The 21,079-nt window shown below is 43.3% G+C and overlaps 2 protein-coding genes across 4 annotated transcripts in view; both read left to right on the forward strand.

Annotated features, from left to right (window-relative positions):
- LOC124034953 overlaps window positions 1–9,725 on the forward strand; it is a 60,748-nt gene extending 51,023 nt beyond the window's left edge. The window contains exons 22-28 of the mRNA XM_046348345.1: window positions 97–338; window positions 757–868; window positions 2,157–2,253; window positions 4,046–4,616; window positions 4,831–4,974; window positions 6,880–7,030; window positions 8,661–9,725. Coding sequence (XP_046204301.1) covers window positions 97–338; window positions 757–868; window positions 2,157–2,253; window positions 4,046–4,616; window positions 4,831–4,974; window positions 6,880–7,030; window positions 8,661–8,800 — 1,457 coding nt within the window. The 3' untranslated portion in view covers window positions 8,801–9,725. The remainder of the gene's footprint in view (window positions 1–96; window positions 339–756; window positions 869–2,156; window positions 2,254–4,045; window positions 4,617–4,830; window positions 4,975–6,879; window positions 7,031–8,660) is intronic.
- A 249-nt stretch (window positions 9,726–9,974) lies between these two features.
- On the forward strand, window positions 9,975–17,401 carry LOC124036621 (beta-1,3-galactosyl-O-glycosyl-glycoprotein beta-1,6-N-acetylglucosaminyltransferase 4-like). Of its 3 annotated transcripts, XM_046351430.1 has the most exons (9): window positions 9,975–10,140; window positions 10,777–10,849; window positions 12,493–13,025; window positions 13,236–13,351; window positions 14,797–15,019; window positions 15,148–15,233; window positions 15,361–15,526; window positions 15,984–16,186; window positions 16,516–17,401. In XM_046351430.1, exons 3-9 carry the CDS (start codon window positions 13,017–13,019, stop codon window positions 17,138–17,140), a joined length of 1,428 nt encoding a protein of 475 aa, XP_046207386.1. In that variant the 5' UTR covers window positions 9,975–10,140; window positions 10,777–10,849; window positions 12,493–13,016; the 3' UTR covers window positions 17,141–17,401. The 3 variants fall into 3 exon arrangements, with proteins under 3 accessions (XP_046207386.1, XP_046207387.1, XP_046207388.1); XM_046351431.1 differs by lacking the exons at window positions 12,493–13,025; window positions 13,236–13,351 and having other exon boundaries at window positions 9,976–10,140; XM_046351432.1 differs by lacking the exons at window positions 9,975–10,140; window positions 10,777–10,849; window positions 12,493–13,025; window positions 13,236–13,351 and adding an exon at window positions 13,358–13,687.
- The last annotated feature ends 3,678 nt before the right edge of the window (window positions 17,402–21,079 follow it).

The following is a 21,079-nucleotide window of genomic DNA, read 5'->3' on the forward strand; positions in this document are numbered from 1 at the left end:
GTTTTGAATTGACCCTGATAAAGAGACGTAGTGTTAGCTGCAACTCTTCACAATATCAGTTGTCCACCTGAGAGAATGTGGTATGTATTCATTCAGGAAGTTCCGCGCCCTCTGAGAGGCCCTCTGAGAGGCCCTCTGAGCGTTGTGGTGTCTCTAGGTCTGGGTCTGAGGGTCGCAGAAGAAGGAAGCCAGCTGGCCCAGCACGTCTTTGCTGTGAAGGCGACTGGGAAAGGCACAAAGCCAGACACACAGGTGTCAGGGATACAGACAGAGACGGAGAACGAGACAGGCAGCCTGGTGACATTCAGCCCAGACAGAAAGACAGCACCACTGAGACAGTAAAAGCTGAATACAGTACACACCTCTGAAAGTTGTAGAATAAATACTAGTTTAACATTAGAGTTAGTTCTTTAGTAATTTCTTTGAGAGAAAAAGAGAATATTTGAACGAGTGCAACATGTTTTATTGTAAGAATGATCTAGCATTGGGTTGGATTCTGTGTCTAGTCCAGTCAAATCAAAGTTGATTGATTGTGCACATAGTGTAGCAGATTTTATAGTGCTTAAAGCCAAATGCTTATGTTACTAGCTCCTTACAATGCAGTAAAATGTCAACAAATACACAAATAATCCAAGTTAAAAATAAATAAAACATCTTCAAATGTCAGAATGAATCCCAATTAACCCACATGGTACTGTAACAGTAATCCAAATGCAATTTAGTCATTAAAGATCCCCTTTGATGTTGTTTCTCTAGCTGCATCCCTCTGAAGCTATCACTACGGCTCTGGAGGATGTGGAGCGAAAGCAAGAGGAAATGTCAACCTGGAAATTAAATCATTCAGAGGATGCAAGAATAGCAGCAGAAGGTAAACTTTTTACCCCTTTTTCGTGGTATCCAATTGTTTTAGTGGCTACTATCTCCCGTACGGGCTCGGGAGAGACAACACAACCAAGCCGCACTGCTTCTTAACACAGGGCCCTCCAACCCGGGAAGCCAGCCACACCCATGTGTCGTAGGAAACACCGTGCATCTGGCAACCTTGGTTAGTGCGCACTGCACCCGGCCCGCCACAGGAGTCGCTGGTGCGTGATGAGACAAGGATTTCCCTACCAGCCAAACCCTCCCTAAACCAGACGACGCTAGGCCAATTGTGCGTCACCCCACAGACCTCCCGGTCAGTTACGACAGAGCCTGGGCGCGAACCCAGAGTCTCTGGTGGCGCAGCTGGCGCTGCAGTACAGCACTCTTAGCCACTGCGCCACCCGGGAGGCCCTGAAGGTAAAACTTTTAAGGAGGCTTGACAATGACGCAGAGACACTTTCATTGAGTATTGGCTTGAAATGTCACTCCGATTGGTTCCTTCCCTACATATGTCCCTCCCATTGCTTCCTTCCCTATAGATGTCACTCCCATTGGTTCCTTCCCTATATATGTCCCTCCCATTGGTTCCTTCCCCAGGCGTTATTGTTTCTGTTTCATGTCCGTGTTTCTTTTGTATTATGTTCTGTTTTATTTATTTGAAGGTATCTAGCTGGTTTATGTTAACTTTGACTGTGTTGATGAAAATGACAGACCTTTCAAAAGTTGAATACAACTTTATCATCAAGTGACTTGACACCTACTTTGCCAAAGCGATTTAGAGTTATTAAACGGAGTGACGAGTGTGTTATGTTAATATTGTCAAAATTATGCTTCTAACAACCTTCAGAATTGTTTTTTAAAAATGTATTATAATGAAATGTGCAAAATATGCATGCCAATATATTAGGCAATTAAGAGTAGGCAGAGTGATGGTGTAAGGCGACAATTACTTCAAATGTTTTACCATTGCAACATTTGATGTACAGTCACATTCACCGTGGTTCTCTGGAGTGTTGGTTATTCCACATACTTGCTACAATGTCAATCAGCGTCATCACTATCTTTCCTTTGCGGTACCTCAAGCTGTCGTGATTACCAGCTGAGATAAACTTTTTAGGAGTTGATTTTACTCCTGGCTCAGAGTTTGTCAGAGCACTGGCTTAGCATCACCACCGAAAACCAACGCTGAGCTGGGAGGTTTTTGTTGTCTTAAAACAGGTTTTGTGATTCATCTCTCCAGAGAACCTTTCTGGCATACCCTCACCTACTCATTTGTTTAAATTTCCCTGTAGACAAATTGACGATGGCGCTATCAGAGATCCAGAGTGTTCTGAATGTTGTGCTGGAGAAACAGCAAGCAGAGAAAGATGACCTCACCAAGAAGTACAGGTCTGGAAACAACACGGCTTTCTATTGCTTCACAACATCTTGAGTTTCAAGTTTATGATATTTTATTTTGTACACACACACATGCACCCCACCCAAACACACACACACACACCAACATCCTGTGTGATGTTTATCAAGCTCTGCTGTGTGACTCAGCTTATTGGTGAGTCAGTGACTAAAGCAAACAGTGGGGTGCATAGAATTAAAGAACAGAAAGGGTGACCTTCTTGTCGTGCGAAAGCATTTTGCAAAGCTTAAACCTCATCATTAATAATTCTTAATTATGAAACCTCATTATAAAAAATGGATTATGAAACCTCATTATAAAACCTCATATGTTGCGGCGTCACTGTAGCCTGGGGTTCTATCCCACAAGCGGCTGTGAACCGGAGTTCCATTGGGCGGCACACAATTGCCCCAGCGTCGTCCAGGTTAGGGGAGGTTTTGGCCGCGGGGCTTTTCTTGGCTCATCGCGCTCTAGCGACTCCTTGTGGCGGGCCGGGCGCCTGCAGGCTGTCCATGGTCATCAGTTGAACGGTGATTCCTCCGACACATTGGTGCAGCTGGCCTTCTGGTTAAGCGAGCGGGTGGTAAGGAGTGCAGTTTGGTGGGTCATGTTTTGGAGGAAGCATGACTCGACCTTCACCTCTCCTGAGCCTTTTGGGGCGTTGCATTGATGAGACAAGATCGTTATCACGAAGGGAGGGGGGGGTAAAAAAAAATATATATATATATAAATAACTCATTAAAACATTATTAAACCTCATTATAATCTGGCAGCGTGATTTAATTTGAAACTTTTGTGCGTTATAAAGAGGCAGCTAGATGGTGAAGTGTGATTCATCCCTCCAGAGTCCAATGCCGGCGAGCTTTACACCACTCCAGCCGGCGCTTGGTATTGCGCGTGGTGATTTTAGGCTTGTGTGCGGCTGCTCTGCCATGGAAACCCATTTCATGACAAACAGTTATTGTGCTGTCGTTGCTTCCAGACGCAGTTAGAAACTCAGTAGGGAGTGTTACAAACGAGGAAAGACTATTTTTACTCACTTCAGCAAATTGTTGATCCTAGGCGTTTCCACTTCACAATAACAGAACTTATAGTTGACTGGGGCAGTTCTAGCAGTGCAGAAATTTGACAAACTGACTTGTTGGAAAGGTGGCATCCTATAATGGTGCCACATTGAAAGTCTCTGAGCTCTACAGTAAGACCATTCTACTGCCAAAGTTTGTCTATGGAGATTGCATGGCTGCATGGTTGATTTTCAGCCACACCTGTGCCAAATCCACTCATTTGAAGGGGTGTCCACATCATTTTGTATATATAGTGTATCTCTGTGGGGGTCAACATGTATTAGGGTCAGTACTGTAAAGGTTCATTATGAGTTATGAGTTTATTATGGGAAGAGTTGAGCATCCAGGGTTTGTCTGGTAAGGGTAGATACATTCCTAAAATACTTTGTTGTATGGATAATACATGGATAAGTTATTCTCCTTCAACTTCTCTTCATCCTCTTCTTCTTCCTTCTCCTGTTCCTCCTCATCTTCCTCTTCTTCTCTTCCTTCTCCCCCACCTTCCTTTCCTCCTCCTTCTCCCCCGTCTTCCTTTCCTCCTCCTCTTCCTTCTCCTCCTTCTTCCTTTCCCTCTCCTCTTCCTTCTCCTTTCCTCCTCGTTCTCCTCCTCTTCCTCCTCCTCCTCCTTCATTTCCTCTTCTCCCTCCTCGTCTTCCTTCTCCTTCTTCCTTTCCTCCTTTCCTTCTCCTCCTCGTCCTCTCCTCTTCTTCTTCTCCTGCAGGATAGCGTCAGACTCGTTCCGGCAGGGAGTGCTGCGTAGTCAGCTGACTTCGTTGGCGTCGCGTCAGAAAAGGCTGCTGGGTATCCTCCAGAAGCAAAGCGACCTCAAGCTCCAGCTCCGCACCTGGAAGGGCCCGACCCTGACTCAGCACTCCCAGACAGGGAGAGATCAGAACATCTCCCACTCATCAACCACCACTTCCAGCCCTGCTCCCTCAGAAAGGAGCCTCGCAGGCAACCAGGAGGGGAGCCACGCTTCCCCCTTGTTCAGCTCTACTGGTAGTCACGACAACCGAGACAAACAAGAAGGTAGTAGCCAGACATCTCAGGTAGCGTCGCCTCGAACACATCCAACACAACACCGGGATGACAACAACAAAAACAACACTACCTTTCCATCACAACAAGGAAACAGAAACAGCAAACCACAACATGGAAACACCCTTGACATGGGAAGCAATGTGTTACAACAATGGACGGCCAGTGATGGAGAAGAGAACAGGAAGTTGATCGGGCTCATCAAGAGAGGGGTCATCACACCAGGAGAGGATGTACTACAGCTGATGTGGAGGGTGAGGCAGGGCTGGGGGCAATTCCATTTAAATGTAATCAATTCAGGAAGGTAAGTTCGATTCACATTGTCCTCGTTGTTTTCGATGAGAAACGTCAGAAACAGTATATATTTCGTTAGAAAGGTCCATTTAACATTCATATAAAATCATATATTTCCTAATATTTCAATGGAATGGTTTAAATGATATGGCCATATTCTGTTCTGTCTTCCAGGGCTGTGTCCACCAGGCGTCTCTGCTCCTAGAAGGCTGGATCAGAGACAGCGTCACGGGCAGAGAGTTCCAGGCCCCAGAGCTCTGGGTAGCAGCTCTCCTGGGAAACAACATCCCTGTTTCCTCAGCCTACGCCTGGGACAAGGTCAACACTACACTACAGTCTTCCTGAGTCACTAAAACACACCTAGTGCTACACAAAGACTACAAACACATTGATCATTTAATGTGACAAATCTTAGAATATTTTGCACTGCATTTCCTTGACTGCATACCTTGCTGAAAATGATGTTCAGGTAGCCTAAAGTTAGTTCTCTTTCTCCCCACCTAAAAGTGTGTGTTGCTTTGGGGACCTTTGCACCCCTGTCTGGGAATTAATCTAGGAAAGACCTGAGCCCAAGCTGGTAGAGAAGTTTGCCCCAGTGCTTGAAATGGATTGAAATAGGTGTTTGTACTTAATTTGGGGTGTTAACTCAACGGTCGAACATAGCAAAACACATCACATTCTGGAGAACTGGTACAGTGTTTTGTTACTAAAGTTTTCATAAGAAAAATAATGAAGTTGACTCATTCCTGATGATCTGGCTGAGTTTCAGTTTGTTCTGTGCGTATTTAATTGGTTTAAATATTTACTTTGGAAACGGAAACAGATGGAGTATTTGGATTTATCTTGATCTCTTTGACCATGATCATATCAAAACCTTCTCTCTTACATAAGAAGAAACACACACACACACACGCACAAAAACACTTGCCAGGACTATTGACGTTGGATTGTCATCTCCCTAGCGATGTCTAACAAACTGTAGAACTGTTGGCTGTCGTAGTCAACATACTGAATCTTATCTGATTCTAGGGCGTGTCTGCTGTTCTAGACTTGTTGGTGCATTGTGGGCCGTAAAGCTGAATGTTGTCTTGGCTGACGAATGCTGCTATGTGGTACATTGAAAGAGGATTGCTTCATAAGATAGACATAACCATCTATAGATTTATTTATATTTTATTATTGATTTCAAGGGGATAGCTGAAGCACAGCTAGAGGACAGCTGAAGCACAGCTAGGAGTCATTTAGAGGACAGCTGAAGCACAGCTAGGGGACAGTTAGAGGACAGCTGAAGCACAGTTACAGGACAGCTGAAGCACAGCTAGAGGACAGCTGAAGCATAGCTAGAGGACAGCTGAAGCACAGTTAGAGGACAGCTGAAGCATAGCTAGAGGACAGTTAGAGGACAGCTGAAGCATAGCTAGAGGACAGTTAGAGGACAGCTAGAGGACAGCTGAAGCACAGCTAGAGGACAGTTGAAGCACAGTTAGATGACAGCTGAAGCACAGCTAGAGGACAGCTAGAGGACAGCTGAAGCACAGCTAGAGGACAGCTAAAGCCTAAGAAGATAGACCCTCCGCTCTGCACTCGTTCTCATTTTGCTTGGAAAGCAAAAACACACACACACACACACACACACACACACACACACACACACACACACACACACACACACACACACACACACACACACACACACACACACACACACACACACACACACACACACACACACACAGGGTAAAGGCATGGATATGTTTACAATAGCTATGTAATGGTTATGGAAGATGGAAGGGCTTTATCCTGGATGGATGCTCATGGATTAAATGGTGCTAAAGGGGGGTCTGCTGTCAGTCATTGGTTCAGGTAACCCACAGTCGCCTCTCTCTACATATATAATGCAATGGTTTACATCTATAAAACATTAACCCATTGTTGTTGCCTCCATCGGTTGTAGATTGATTGTGTCACTCTACTGTCTTGTCAATGTGCCATGGTCACAGTGGCCTGGTTATATGCCACATTAAATATGGTGGGAGAAAGTAATGCACTTGTGTTGGTGCTCGCTCACGTGCACACACACACACACACACAAACGTACACACACACACACATAACACATACACGCACACACACACACACATATAACACACACATCTCCTCAATAACATTACAGAGTTTCCAATTCTTGAAATGGTTTGGAAACCCTTGTCTTTGTTTTGACAGGTGACGTACGGAGACAGGTCTCTGTCTGGTTACTTACTGGGCGTAGTGGACGTGACAGCCCCAGCAGCACAGAACCCTGCTGAATCCACACACCATAATGGCTCCTCTGCTCAGCCTCAGGATGTCCCCTCTGCAGGGGCACCTCTCTCAGGTCTGTCAGTTGGTGATTATCCTATACAGCCTGCTAATTGACAGGTTGATTATCCTATACAGCCTGCTATGTGACTGGTTGATTATCCTATACAGCCTGCTAATTGACAGGTTGAATATCCTATACAGCCTGCTATGTGACAGGTTGATTATCCTATACAGCCTGATATGTGACAGGTTGATTATCCTATACAGCCTGCTATGTGACAGGTTGATTATCCTATACAGCCTGCTATGTGACAGGTTGAATATCCTATACAGCCTGCTATGTGACAGGTTGATTATCCTATACAGCCTGCTATGTGACAGGTTGATTGCTATGTGACAGGTTGATTATCCTATACAGCCTGCTATGTGACAGGTTGATTATCCTATACAGCCTGCTATGTGACAGGTTGATTATCCTATACAGCCTGCTATGTGACAGGTTGATTATCCTATACAGCCTGCTATGTGACAGGTTGATTATCCTATACAGCCTGCTATGTGACAGGTTGATTATCCTATACAGCCTGCTATGTGACAGGTTGATTATCCTATACAGCCTGCTAATTGACAGGTTGATTATCCTATACAGCCTGCTATGTGACAGGTTGATTATCCTATACAGCCTGCTATGTGACAGGTTGAATATCCTATACAGCCTGCTAATTGACAGGTTGATTATCCTATACAGCCTGCTATGTGACTGGTTGATTATCCTATACAGCCTGCTATGTGACTGGTTGATTATCCTATACAGCCTGCTAATTGACAGGTTGATTATCCTATACAGCCTGCTATGTGACAGGTTGATTATCCTATACAGCCTGCTATGTGACAGGTTGAATATCCTATACAGCCTACTATGTGACAGGTTGATTATCTTATACAGCCTGCTAATTGACAGGTTGATTCTCCTATACAGCCTGCTATGACAGGTGACTGGTGAATATCCTATACAGTCTGATATGTGACAGGTTGATTATCCTATACAGCCTGCTATGTGACAGGTTGCCTAGTGTCTCTAACTCTTACCGGCTGATGTTAACTATCATTGTTGTTTCCTCTGAGAGGTTGAGCCTGAGAGGGAAGGGAAGGGATTTCTCCTATGTGACAGATGTGACTGGTCGATTATCCTATACAGGGGACAGGTTGAGTGTCTCTAACTCTTACCGGCTGGATGGAGAGAGAAGGGGAGGGGGGTGGGAGAGAAGGGGGGGAGCGAGAGGAGAGAGAGGAGAGATAAGGGATGGAGAGAGAGAGTGAGAGAGAGGTGGAAGGGAGAGGGAGGAGAGAGAGAAAGAGAGGAGGGGGAAGAGGGATAGAGAGAGGGGGAGGGAGAGACCGAGAGAGAAAGAGTGAGGGGGAGAGAGAGAGCAGCTCAACAGATAGAGTGTGACCGCTGAATCATGTCTTCTATCTTTCAATCATTAATAGGTCTAGACTTGAGGCCTAGGCTATAGTGCACCTGCTGAAGAAACACACACACACAACCTGGTGATGGGATGCAGGAACACACACACACTACATTACAGCGTGTGAATTTTACGGCTGGGAACGATTCATTGGTCAAACTCTCACTTCAGAGTTGCCGATAGAGAATAAACATGAGTTTTGAATGAATTCTGTTTTTGTCTCACTCTCTACAGAGTCATCGGCAGTACTCAGAAATATAATGCAAATCAAGTCGATCAGATTAATTGGTGATGAGGAGTTTGTGCCCCATCATATAATGGACCGCTACTGGGACAGTCTTACACAGACACACACTGACGACTGGCTGTTTTAAACTCTTTATTCCCCATCGAGACACTGAGGACTCATATTAATGTGTGATTCACTGTTATCAATGTTATTATTCAAGATGTACAAGTGGGTGCTTTTAGAATGAACTCTTTATCCCACAAAGAGAACTGAACACTCTAGGGCAACTGATGTTATAATTAAGCAATAAGGCACGAGGGGGTGTGTTATATGGCCAATATGCCGAGGCTCAGGGCTGGTCTTAGGCACGATGCAATGAAGAGTGCCTGGACACACCCCCTAGCCATGGTATATTGGCCAAATACCACAAACCCCCGAGGTGCCTTATTGCCATTATAAACTGGTTACCAATGTAATTAGAGCAGTTAAAAGTAAATGTTTTGTCATACCCGTGGTATACAGTCTGATATACCACGGCTGTCAGCCAATCAGCATTCAGGACTTCGAACTACCCAGTTTATAATAACCCTTAAGTTATAATGTAATTTTTTTTAAATGACTGTTATTTGAACACTTATCAATGTTATGATTTATTGATATTCAAGCCTATCAAAGTGGTTCTATGACGTCACCTTTATATGTTAATTTGTTCTTCCCACGGTTGTGTTTTTCTCCCAAGTGTTGTTGTTGTGAAGCCTAATTGGTTATTGTGAAGCCTAATTGGTTATTGTGAATCCTAATTGGTTATTGTGAAGCCTAATTGGTTATTGTGAAGACTAATTGGTTATTGTGAAGCTTAATTGGTTATTGTGAAGCCTAATTGGTTATTGTTTTTGTGTAAAGTAATTCCATTATTATTGGACTTTATCTAGACTCCCACAATTACAGCAAGTTTTTATTTTCTTAAGTAAACCATAATTGGATATTATGTTATTGTTTATTGACAGTAATAAATAAATAAATAAATATATATCTATAAAGTGTTTAATAAAGAAAATTAAGTAATTGTTGAATGTGTCCATTTGCTTATTATTTATGAGTGGTGTCTGGTCTGCCTCAGTTTGAAGCATCTAAGAAAGATGTGAAACATAAAACTCAATGTAATTTTCTGCAGTTTGGTGTGTGTGTGAGAGTGTGTGTGTGTGTGAGAGTGTGTGTGTGTGTGTGAGAGTGTGTGTGTGTGTGTGTGTGTGTCACTCTGCTATGAGTCAGTGCCAGCAGTGGGTGGAGAACTTGACTTTCGCTCATGTCTCCGTGACTGCCTGCAGTGTGTGTGTGTGTGTCTTCCCCCTCTCCCTCTCCCTCACTCTGCCACACCTCCCCTCCAAGCCATCGAGCGCCAGAGGTCCAGAGAGAGAGAGAGAGAGGGAGAGAGACAGGACTCATGACTGTGCTGAATTTCCCGAATCAAGTTCCTTCACAAATGTAAGTACTTTTCTATGTCCTCTGCCTTTGTAAGTATTTGTTGTGCTTTACAGTAATATCCTGTGATTGACAGATAACATGTTTTACCCGGAGCAAACTAAGATCTCCTCTACGGCAGATGCTTAAAGTCTTAAATGCCAAAAGAGGTATAATATTTTTGGACTGACAAAAGTTTTTCGGTGAGAGGGGATCATTTTTTAATCACCTTCATTTCCAGGTTATTCTGACTTTTTTTTATCTTCTTGTTTTGCTTTAGCAGTACAGTAATATATATTTTTGTCCGACGTTACGTTTTGCCTGGCATGAATGTTTAATTTGACTCAAAAAGTGATAAAACATTGATTACTAGGAGCGCTGTTTAGGTTAGTCAAGTATGAGGCGAGAGTGCTTTTAGCTTACTGAAATATAGGTTTATGTGACCTACGTTCCTGTAGTGGGAATGTGTATTAATATCTGTACTACTAGGTTATAATTAAAGATACATGTTACTGCTGTGTGTTTTTATTTATTTATAATTAAAGATACATGTTACTGCTGTGTGTTTTAACTTATAATGTAATTCAATTACTTTTGAATTACTTTTTAACTTGTGTGAGTGTATTGTGTAGCGTAAAACACTTTTTCTTCTCTCTGTAGGCTGTCTAGCGAGACTTTGGAAAACTTTTTGATGGCACGTAGTAGAAACTCTAAGACGTCTTTAGCGTGCAAGGTATGTCCTTTCTGTTCTGATATGAATACCGGTCTATTTCCCTGCTGTGTTTATTTAAATATTGGGCTGTCAGAAACACGGTATATCCTGTTCCGTGACGGTACATTAAAGGACCTTTTTCCACGAGTGTGTCTCTGCACGTTGTTGCGCGTGGCATGGCACAGAACGGTTACATGAACACGATACCCCCCCGTATGAATATGTCTTAATGCATGTATCTTATCACACAGCTAATATAGATCATATTACTGTAGAGAGAGACCATATTGCCTGTATGTTATCACACAGCTAATATAGATCATATTACTGTAGAGAGAGAAACCATAATGTCTGTATGTTATCACACAGCTAATATAGATCATATTACTGTAGAGAGAGACCATATTGCCTGTATGTTATCACACAGCTAATATAGATCATATTACTGTAGAGAGAGACCATTATGCCTGTATGTTATCACACAGCTAATATAGATCATATTACTGTAGAGAGAGAGACCATAATGTCTGTATGTTATCACACAGCTAATATAGATCATATTACTGTAGAGAGAGACCATATTGCCTGTATGTTATCACACAGCTAATATAGATCATATTACTGTAGAGAGAGACCATTATGCCTGTATGTTATCACACAGCTAATATAGATCATATTACTGTAGAGAGAGAGAGACCATAATGCCTGTATCTTATCACACAGCTAATATAGATCATATTACTGTAGAGAGAGAGACCATAATGCCTGTATCTTATCACACAGCTAATTGTCATTTATGTCATGTTGTTGTCCCCTGGCTACAGAATGAAAACTATACGCTTAAAGATGCACTGTGTGTAAATCTCTCCCTCCGGCATTTCCACGGTGCTAAAATTCAAATAGTTCGACAAATTTCAGTTTGTGACATAATAAATAAGTATAATGTAAAGATTCATTCTACCATCTAAACCACGGTGAAATATATTTTCAATAACCAAAAATATTGTGTTTGAAGCTGGTGTACAAAACTGAAAGTAAAAGATGCTAAAATGAAACATAAAACTGGTGCACATAGAATTGATCTAACGCTTCTTAGACTTGCTTTCGATGACAGATCTATAACTCATATTTCTACGTGAATTTGGTATGTCGCCCAATTAGTTACATATTGCCACTTAAGAGTAACTTTCATGATTTACATTTGTATTTTATTGAAAACCAGATGTTTTAGGCTTAGTTATAGAGAAACACGTCATTTCTGGTCTTTATTTTGACAGTTCATTGCTAAACTGATACATTTTGGTATTTGGGTAGTACATCTAGCTCTTGTTGCCTGTAGCGTAGCAGTTCCCAAACTAGGGGTTGCGGCCCCGTGTAGGGTCGGCTGATATGAAAATGGGGTGGAGGGAGAATTTCCAAAATCCTGGTAAAAAATAAATGCAACATAGTATATCGTCTGTCTCTCAAAATCATTGTAATGAGATTAACCTTAAAAATCTAAATGAAGATTAGTAAAATGTAAAAGTTTCAATTCAACTACAGAGTGCCCTTGGATCCTGGGAAAAAGGCCACACTTGACCTTTCAACTTGAATCATTCCTACAGTGAATGGCTAAGCAGCTACGGTATGAAACCACATACTAATGCAGAGATTTAATATTACAGGCCACCATTGATACGGTAAAAACAATGTGTGGGGAGACAGAGCCACAGCAATTCACATCTACACCTTTGTCAGAAAACACTGTGAAACTAAGAATGTATGCTATAGCTAGCATTCAAGAAGAAACTGACTGAATGCCTCAAAAACAACCCACCTCATGCTCTCCAAATGGACGTTAGCTGTGAGGGCCGAGATGCCCATACATTGACTTTAGTTCGATACTTCTCGGGGGATGCTATTCATGAGGACATATTGTTCTGCCTCACGTTTACCGAGCAAGAAACGCTACATGGGATGTTCAGTGTGCTGCGTTATTATATTGACGAAAATATTCATGGGATCGAATGGTGGGCTTTTGCACAGATGAGGCTCCATCGATCATAGGACGGCAGTCAGGCCTCTGCACTCTAGTTCTGAATGTGTGTCCCTCTGCCATATGGACACATTGTATGATACACCCTCTGAGCTGTAATGGGTTCACCGAGAGCAACTGGCGGCAACTCCGGAAGCGCAGAACTCCGGAGATATGCAGCAGGTAACACATCGCAAAACCTTTTGGAGATATCGGATCAGAGCAGGACTGTTCTATTTCACTTGTCTTGGTGGTTATTGAGGTGAAGTGTTAAATATTTCTTTTTTAATTGAGAGAGGAACTGTGGTCATTCACAATGGATGTTTAAAAAAACTGACTTTGTTGACTTTCTGTGTAAGGAAAATAAAATGTGTCTCCTTGCCTATGTAACAGACATATTTTGTGAAACTGAAGGCAAGCATGCAGGGGAAATACAAAACAATTCTACAGATGAGTGACCGAATCAGCGAAATCCGTTTGACTGTGAGCCTGGCTCAGTTGACATCCCGGTAAGTGGAATCGAACAGCTGGTCGAGCTGTCACGTGGCCGAATGCGTCATAACATGCATTCACCGGTTACTATGGAGGAAATTCGGTTCCTGACTCAACGGGAATACTGTTCCGTCTCCCTCCGAGCATTACAAGGAATGATTCAGTGCTGTCTGCATTAAAAACCAATATTGACCCAGGTTGGATGTGACAGGAGAGATGAGGTTCTCACTGTCGACCACGCCCCATGACTTTGTGAAGCTCGGTCGCAACATCCATCAAGACCCCATCTCATTAGTGGTGGTTTAAATAAGATTTTCAATTGACTCGTAGCCCCACATGAAACGTATATGATGGTGAGTTGAGAATACAATCAGAAATATTGTTAGAATGTTTTGCAATTGACTGTCATAGCCTCAATTTAAAAAAGTTAACTTTTTCTTTCTCTTAACTTTGTGGTCGCCAGAATGTTCAGATATCAAAATGGGGTCCTAGGCCAAAAAAGTTTGTGAATCCCTGCCCTAAGCGCTTCAACTCTACCGTTGAACTCGTAATGTAGAGGCACCTTGAGAAGGTACCGCTACCTCATCTCAATGTAGGGGTTCGGTGTTAAATACACTCCCTTCTAGACAGTGGTGTAAAGTACTTATGTAAAAAAAAAAATACGTTAACTTAAGTCGTTTTTGGGCTTTTCTGTACTTTACTATTTATATTGGGGACAACTTTTACTACACATCTATGTGGTTTTACGAAGAGGAAGAAAAAAAACATGTAAGGTTTTGAGGATTCTACATTTATATTCTTAGATACATCGGTCGTTACAAGAAATCGATGACGACTGTGGTCATGTTAACTCGCTAACAGTTGGCTCATATCATAGGAAAGTGGCTGTGAGTTTCCCCAAATATTTTATTTACAATATCCATCCAGTTCCCCACACGTTTATAATTCTGAAAAGTGAAAGCCTGAGAAGGGTCGCCCTGGTCGTAGTTGTAGGTCTTTATACAGTACCAATCTGTGAGTTAATTTGACCATTGGGAAAAGATCTACTGTGTAAATACTGCAGTGTGGGTTGAATTGAGCCCATAATCTTAATTTTCAAGGTTGCACCTTGTGAGCAGCCTTAACACTGTGAGCTAACTGTCCACGCTGTCCACGCAGTATTGGCTTGCGGTGTACATTATTTAATTATCAGAGCATGTCCGTAGACTTCTGGTAAACTATGTTTAATGTATATTCATGATAAATTCCCACCCACAACTTCTCACCTGAATGCATTTGATATATATATATATATATATTTGAAAGCGTTGGGCAAAGGCTGAAATTGGGTAGTTAGCCTAATAACATGCTTTTCTTATTAAATGTATGTTAGTAGCTTAGTGACAGAATACTCTTATGTTTGTTACAGTGCATTTGTTCATTGACACTGTTCCTGCTTCTTCTTCTTCTTCTTCTTCTGCAGAATGAAAATAAGATGTGCCCTGTTCCATAAATTGAGACAGAGGTGCTTCCTGTTGTCCCTGGCCCTGCTGCTGCTGTGTCTGCTGAAGCTGTTCTATGTTAAAGTAACTTTGAGGAACAGCTTCTACATCGAACCCTATGGAATCACAGACCGCTCCTCACAGAACCCCAACCACCAGTACAACATCAACTGCACCGCCATCTACCAACTGGACCCTGTGGAGGTACATTAATAGATTGAATTAATTTGACCATTTTAAATATGTAAATAAATAAAAAACATTTCAAAATAACTATAAAGGATAAGATGGTGACGTTGTTTTATTTTTCCGTTATGGTCCTTGTGTCAAAGGTAGGGAAGTCCTTGGAGATCAGACGCAAAGTGATAGTTGACCTGGAGGATGACCGCCTCGTGTCTTTAACCTCAGACTGTCAGAGGTACTTGTGCTTTCTGTACACTACTTGTGTAACTTGCCTTTTGTTTTCTATGTATTTATTGAAACATGACAGCCTAATGGTGATTTTAATAAAGTACTATCGCATCTCTCATATCTTCTAATCTCAGGTACATCGAGACGAGAGGATATGACGTCATCCCAGTGTCGGAAGAGGAGCGGGGGTTCCCGCTGGCGTACTCCCTGGTGGTGCATAAGAATGCTGCCATGGTCGAGAGGATCTTCAGGGCCACCTACGCCCCTCACAACCTGTACTGCATTCACTATGACCAGAAGGTAGGGCCGGCAACCAGGTAGCCTGGAGAAGGTAGGGCCGGAAACCAGGTAGCCTGGAGAAGGTAGGGCCGGCAACCAGGTAGCCTGGAGAAGGTAGGGCCGGCAACCAGGTAGCCTGGAGAAGGTAGGGCCGGCAACCAGGTAGCCTGGAGAAGGTAGGGCCGGCAACCAGGTAGCCTGGAGAAGGTAGGGCCGGCAACCAGGTAGCCTGGAGAAGGTAGGGCCGGCAACCAGGTAGCCTGGAGAAGGTAGGGCCGGCAACCAGGTAGCCTGGAGAAGGTAGGGTCGGCAATCAGGTAGCCTAGAGAAGGTAGGGGAAAATCAGAGGGGATTTGTGCTGACTACTTGAGGGTTTTTTGTGATGTCTGTGTGTGTAATGGGAAGAGTTGGGTACAGGAGCAGACGCATTTCTTGTCTCCTATATGGATTATTGATAGGAGTCTTCTCATCCTTCTAGTCCTCTCAGAGCTTCATAGCAGCCATGAGGAACCTGGCTCACTGCTTCCCTAACCTCTTCCTGGCCTCCAAGCTGGAGTCAGTGCAGTACGCCCACATCACACGGCTTAACGCCGACCTCAACTGCCTCAACGACCTGTTAGAAAGGTCAGAGGTCAAGTGGAAGTATGTCATCAACCTCTGCGGCCAGGACTTCCCCCTCAGGTAAACCCCCCTCTCCTTTCCGTACACTTTTACAGATTATTTTACTCATAGTATAATTGTTTTAATAATGTTTTATTGTCACATACGCTGGATAGATGTAGTGAAATGGCTTCTCTGGAGCCAATTAGGGTTAAGTGCCTTGCTCAAGAGCACATCGACAGATGATAGTCCTAGTCCTTATCTGTAGTTTTTTTAAAATCGTACTTATAGTCATATACTCCTGAAATGGCACCGCTACTCTGGTCAGCAGTACACGGTATAGTCTTTATCTGTAAAGTGTTGAAAAGCACTGTACAATTGAAACGTTTGATAATGATTATTATTATTAGGTCGAACGGTGAGCTGGTGTCGGAGCTGCAGGCGCTGAACGGTGCCAACATGCTGGAGACCTCCCGTCCCAGCGAGCTGAAGAAACAGCGCTTCCGTTTCCAGCACCAGCTGAAGGATGTGCCCTACGAGTACCGCCGCATACCCGTCCGAACCACACAGGCCAAGGCGCCGCCGCCGCACGACATTGAGATGTTCATCGGCAGCGCCTACTTCGTCTTGTCCCGTGATTTTGTCCTATTCGTGGAAACCAGCCGGGTGGCGAGGGACTTCCTGGAATGGTCAGCTGACACTTACTCTCCGGATGAACACTTCTGGGCAACGTTGACGAGAATCCCCGGTGTACCGGGAGAGATCTCCCGGTCTGCCCCAGATGTAACAGACTTGAAGAGTAAGACACGTCTGGTGAAATGGAATTACCTGGAAGGGTCTCTGTACCCTCACTGCACTGGGACTCACATGAGGAGTGTCTGTATATATGGGGCTGCAGAGCTGCGATGGTTGCTGAACTATGGCCACTGGTTCGCTAACAAGTTTGACCCCAAAGTTGACCCGGTGCTTATCAAGTGTTTAGAGGAGAAACTGGAAGAGAAACGTAGGCAATGGGGAAACACTGTGAAAAATTAAAAAGGACAAACATCTGTAAATGAGATGGGAGAATCAGTTCACTTGTTGGTTTATATGGAAGATCTACCCAGTCTGCAGATGAGGTACTCCAGATCAACTAACTGCAAGGAATCATTCCAATTCTGCAGTGGCAGGATTTTCTTGTTTTACAAAAAAATATATTTTTATGTCTATTGAATACTAGTTCAAACTAAGTTGAACCCCGCTGAAAATGAAGTGTTGAAGTTCAATTGAACTGTTCGAATAAAAGGCTTCACCCAACAGTTCTTTAATTGATGTCCAAGATGGACGTTTCAGAGGATAGTGAAACAAGACGATCAATGGCCAAAATATCTACACTGCTAGTTAGTTCTGTCACGGATATCGCAAAGAACTTGTCACATGTTGCAATAACACCTAATGGAATGTCTCATCTTGATACCAGATCCAATGAGAAATGCATGTAGATTGAATAGACGGTAATTTATGTTATTCTCTAAGATGCTGTCACGTAGGTACAATGCTACACTCTTTACCAAACCAACAATACCAAAGACACTCGACTGTAACAAAACGGCACATCAAAGCTGGATGTCAGGTTTTTATACATTTTCATGGAAACACTTAATTTTTTTGTATTAGTATTTTAGTATTAAGAATTAGTATTTTAGTATTAAGAATTAGTATTTTAGTATTAAGAATTAGTATTTTAGTATTAAGAATTAGTATTAGTATTTATCATCTAAATGATAGTATATATTTGTAGAGAAGGGAGTTTGATACAGCAGTGATGCAACAAGATTTATATAATAATAATAATAATAATATATCTCTTAATAAGTATAAATGATTTGTTTCTTAATACATCTATCACTTTGAATAGTTTCTTAAGGCGTAATTCATGAAGTGGTTTTACTTGGTCTGTATATCTTGTTCCCTACCCTAGCTCACTGTCTATCCATAAGTAGGCATACACTAAGACCTATATAGTACCTGAAGTTTTAGGAAGTTTAATGTGATAAGTAGGCTTTGTACTGTATTGAGGTAAGTTCAGTGTTGTGTTTTTGGGGTAGACACACTGTTTATATGCTTGTATTCCTCTCACACTGCCTGCTGCAGTTGTACTTGTACTTCTTGATACAAACTGGTGTTTTTATCTCCTCTGTGACGACTCCACAGCCCAGAGCTCTGAAGACTGAGGACTCTGCAGCACTAATATACATCAACTCTGCATTGGCCGGACGGGAGGAGACCAGCCACTACAGCTCAGGCTGCCTAGTGTCTGGTCTACACTCTGACTCCTGGCACAGTCTTCAGAGTGGAGTTAGAGGAGAGATGGAGAGATGGAGGGAGGGAGGGAGGGAGGGGGATAGAGAGAGGGAGAGAAGAAGGAGGAGAGGAGGGAGCCTCTCCTACCACTGGCAGCCAACAAAGTAATGTCTCCCCTCCGGCCTGCAACATTAAACAGATGACACAACTCAGCCCTGCTGCTGTTACCAAGCCAATGCTGAGGTAGTCGGAAATGTGATCATTTGTGATGTTATGGAGCTCGTGAATCTTAATAATATGCCAGGTTACCACAACAAATAATGTAGCAGATAGCAGGACAAGATGTTGGTTTGTGTTGCAGACGGGGCTGACTGGCTGACTGACTGGTCCGGCTGGTTGGATGGCCGGCTGGCTGGTCGACTGGCTGGCTGGCGGGCTGGTCGACTGGCTGGTCGACTGGCTGGCCGACAGGCTGGTCGACTGGCTGGCTGACTGGCTGGCCGACGGGCTGGTCGACTGGCTGGCCGACTGGCTGGTCGACTGGCTGGTTGGCTGGCCGACTGGCTGGTTGGCTGGCCGACTGGTTGGTCGGCTGGCTGGCTGGTCGACTGGCTGGCTGGTCGACTGGCTGGTCGGCTGGCTGGTTGACTGGCTGGCTGGCTGGTTGGCTGGCTGGCTGGTCGGCTGGCTGGCTGGCTGGTTGACTGGCTGGCTGGTCGGCTGGCTGGCTGGTTAGTTGGTACTATGCTCCACTGTGTCGATCAGGTGTCGTCGTCTCATAGTGGGACTCTTAGGGTGCGTCCCAAATAGCACCCTGTTCCCTATACAGTTCCAAGAGCGTCTGCTAAATGACTTAAATGTAAATGAGTAATGCCCTATATAGGGGATAGGGTGTCTGAATGGAGTGATGGTAGAGAGGGTGTCAAATAGAAAACACCTTATCTCCGGGACATCATGTCTACTCACAGTGAGCAGTGATAGAGCTTCTTAAGGCCATTTGGTTTTTCCTGGTTATAGAAATGATTTTTTAATAATGAACCAAATTGGACGTCCAGTCATTTGAATATGTCGTATTTCAGGTGATGTTGAAACAGCCCTGTTATTTATGGACTGTAATACTAGTTGCTAGCTACCTCACTGCGACATTATTTGTTGTGTGTGACAGATGAATATTACTACTAATCACAGGAGACTGCTGAGGGGAAGAATGGTATAAAACACATGAAAACCATGTGTTTGATGAGTTCCATATCATTCCATTTATTCCGTTCCAGCCATTACAATGAGCCCGTCCTCCCCAATTGAGGTGCCACCAACCTCCTGTGATGTACAGTGCCTTGCGAAAGTATTCGGCCCCCTTGAACTTTGCGACCTTTTGCCACATTTCAGGCTTCAAACATAAAGATATAAAACTGTATTTTTTTGTGAAGAATCAACAACAAGTGGGACACAATCATGAAGTGGAACGACATTTATTGGATATTTCAAACTTTTTTAACAAATCAAAAACTGAAAAATTGGGCGTGCAAAATTATTCAACCCCTTTACTTTCAGTGCAGCAAACTCTCTCCAGAAGTTCAGTGAGGATCTCTGAATGATCCAATGTTGACCTAAATGACTAATGATGATAAATACAATCCACCTGTGTGTAATCAAGTCTCTGTATAAATGCACCTGCACTGTGATAGTCTCAGTGGTCCGTTAAAAGTGCAGAGAGCATCATGAAGAACAAGGAACACACCAGGCAGGTCCGAGATACTGTAGTGAAGAAGTTTAAAGCCGGATTTGGATACAAAAAGATTTCCCAAGCTTTAAACATCCCAAGGAGCACTGTGCAAGCAATAATATTGAAATGGAAGGAGTATCAGACCACTGCAAATCTACCAAGACCTGGCCGTCCCTCTAAACTTTCAGCTCATACAAGGAGGAGACTGATCAGAGATGCAGCCAAGAGGCCCATGATCACTCTGGATGAACTGCAGAGATCTACAGCTGAGGTGGGACACTCTGTCCATAGGACAACAATCAGTCGTATATTGCACAAATCTGGCCTTTATGGAAGAGTGGCAAGAAGAAGGCCATTTCTTAAAGATATCCATAAAAAGTATCATTTAAAGTTTGCCACAAGCCACTTGGGAGACACACCAAACATGTGGAAGAAGGTGCTCTGGTCAGATGAAACCAAAATTGAACTTTTTGGCAACAATGCAAAACGTTATGTTTGGCGTAAAAGCAACACAGCTCATCACCCTGAACACAGCTCATCACCCTGAACACACCATCCCCACTGTCAAACATGGTGGTGGCAGCATCATGGTTTGGGCCTGCTTTTCTTCAGCAGGGACAGGGAAGATGGTTAAAATTAATCGGAAGATGGATGGAGCCAAATACAGGACCATTCTGGAAGAAAACCTGACGGAGTCTGCAAAAGACCTGAGACTGGGACGGAGATTTGTCTTCCAACAAGACAATGATCCAAAACATAAAGCAAAATCTACAATGGAATGGTTAAAAAATAAACATATCCAGGTGTTAGAATGGCCAAGTCAAAGTCCAGACCTGAATCCAATCGAGAATCTGTGGAAAGAACTCAAAACTGCTTTCACAAATGTTCTCCATCCAACCTCACTGAGCTCGAGCTGTTTTGCAAGGAGGAATGGGAAAAAATTTCAGTCTCTCGATGTGCAAAAC

Source organism: Oncorhynchus gorbuscha, linkage group LG05 (assembly GCF_021184085.1).
Source record: "Oncorhynchus gorbuscha isolate QuinsamMale2020 ecotype Even-year linkage group LG05, OgorEven_v1.0, whole genome shotgun sequence".
Taxonomy (NCBI): Eukaryota; Metazoa; Chordata; class Actinopteri; order Salmoniformes; family Salmonidae; genus Oncorhynchus; species Oncorhynchus gorbuscha.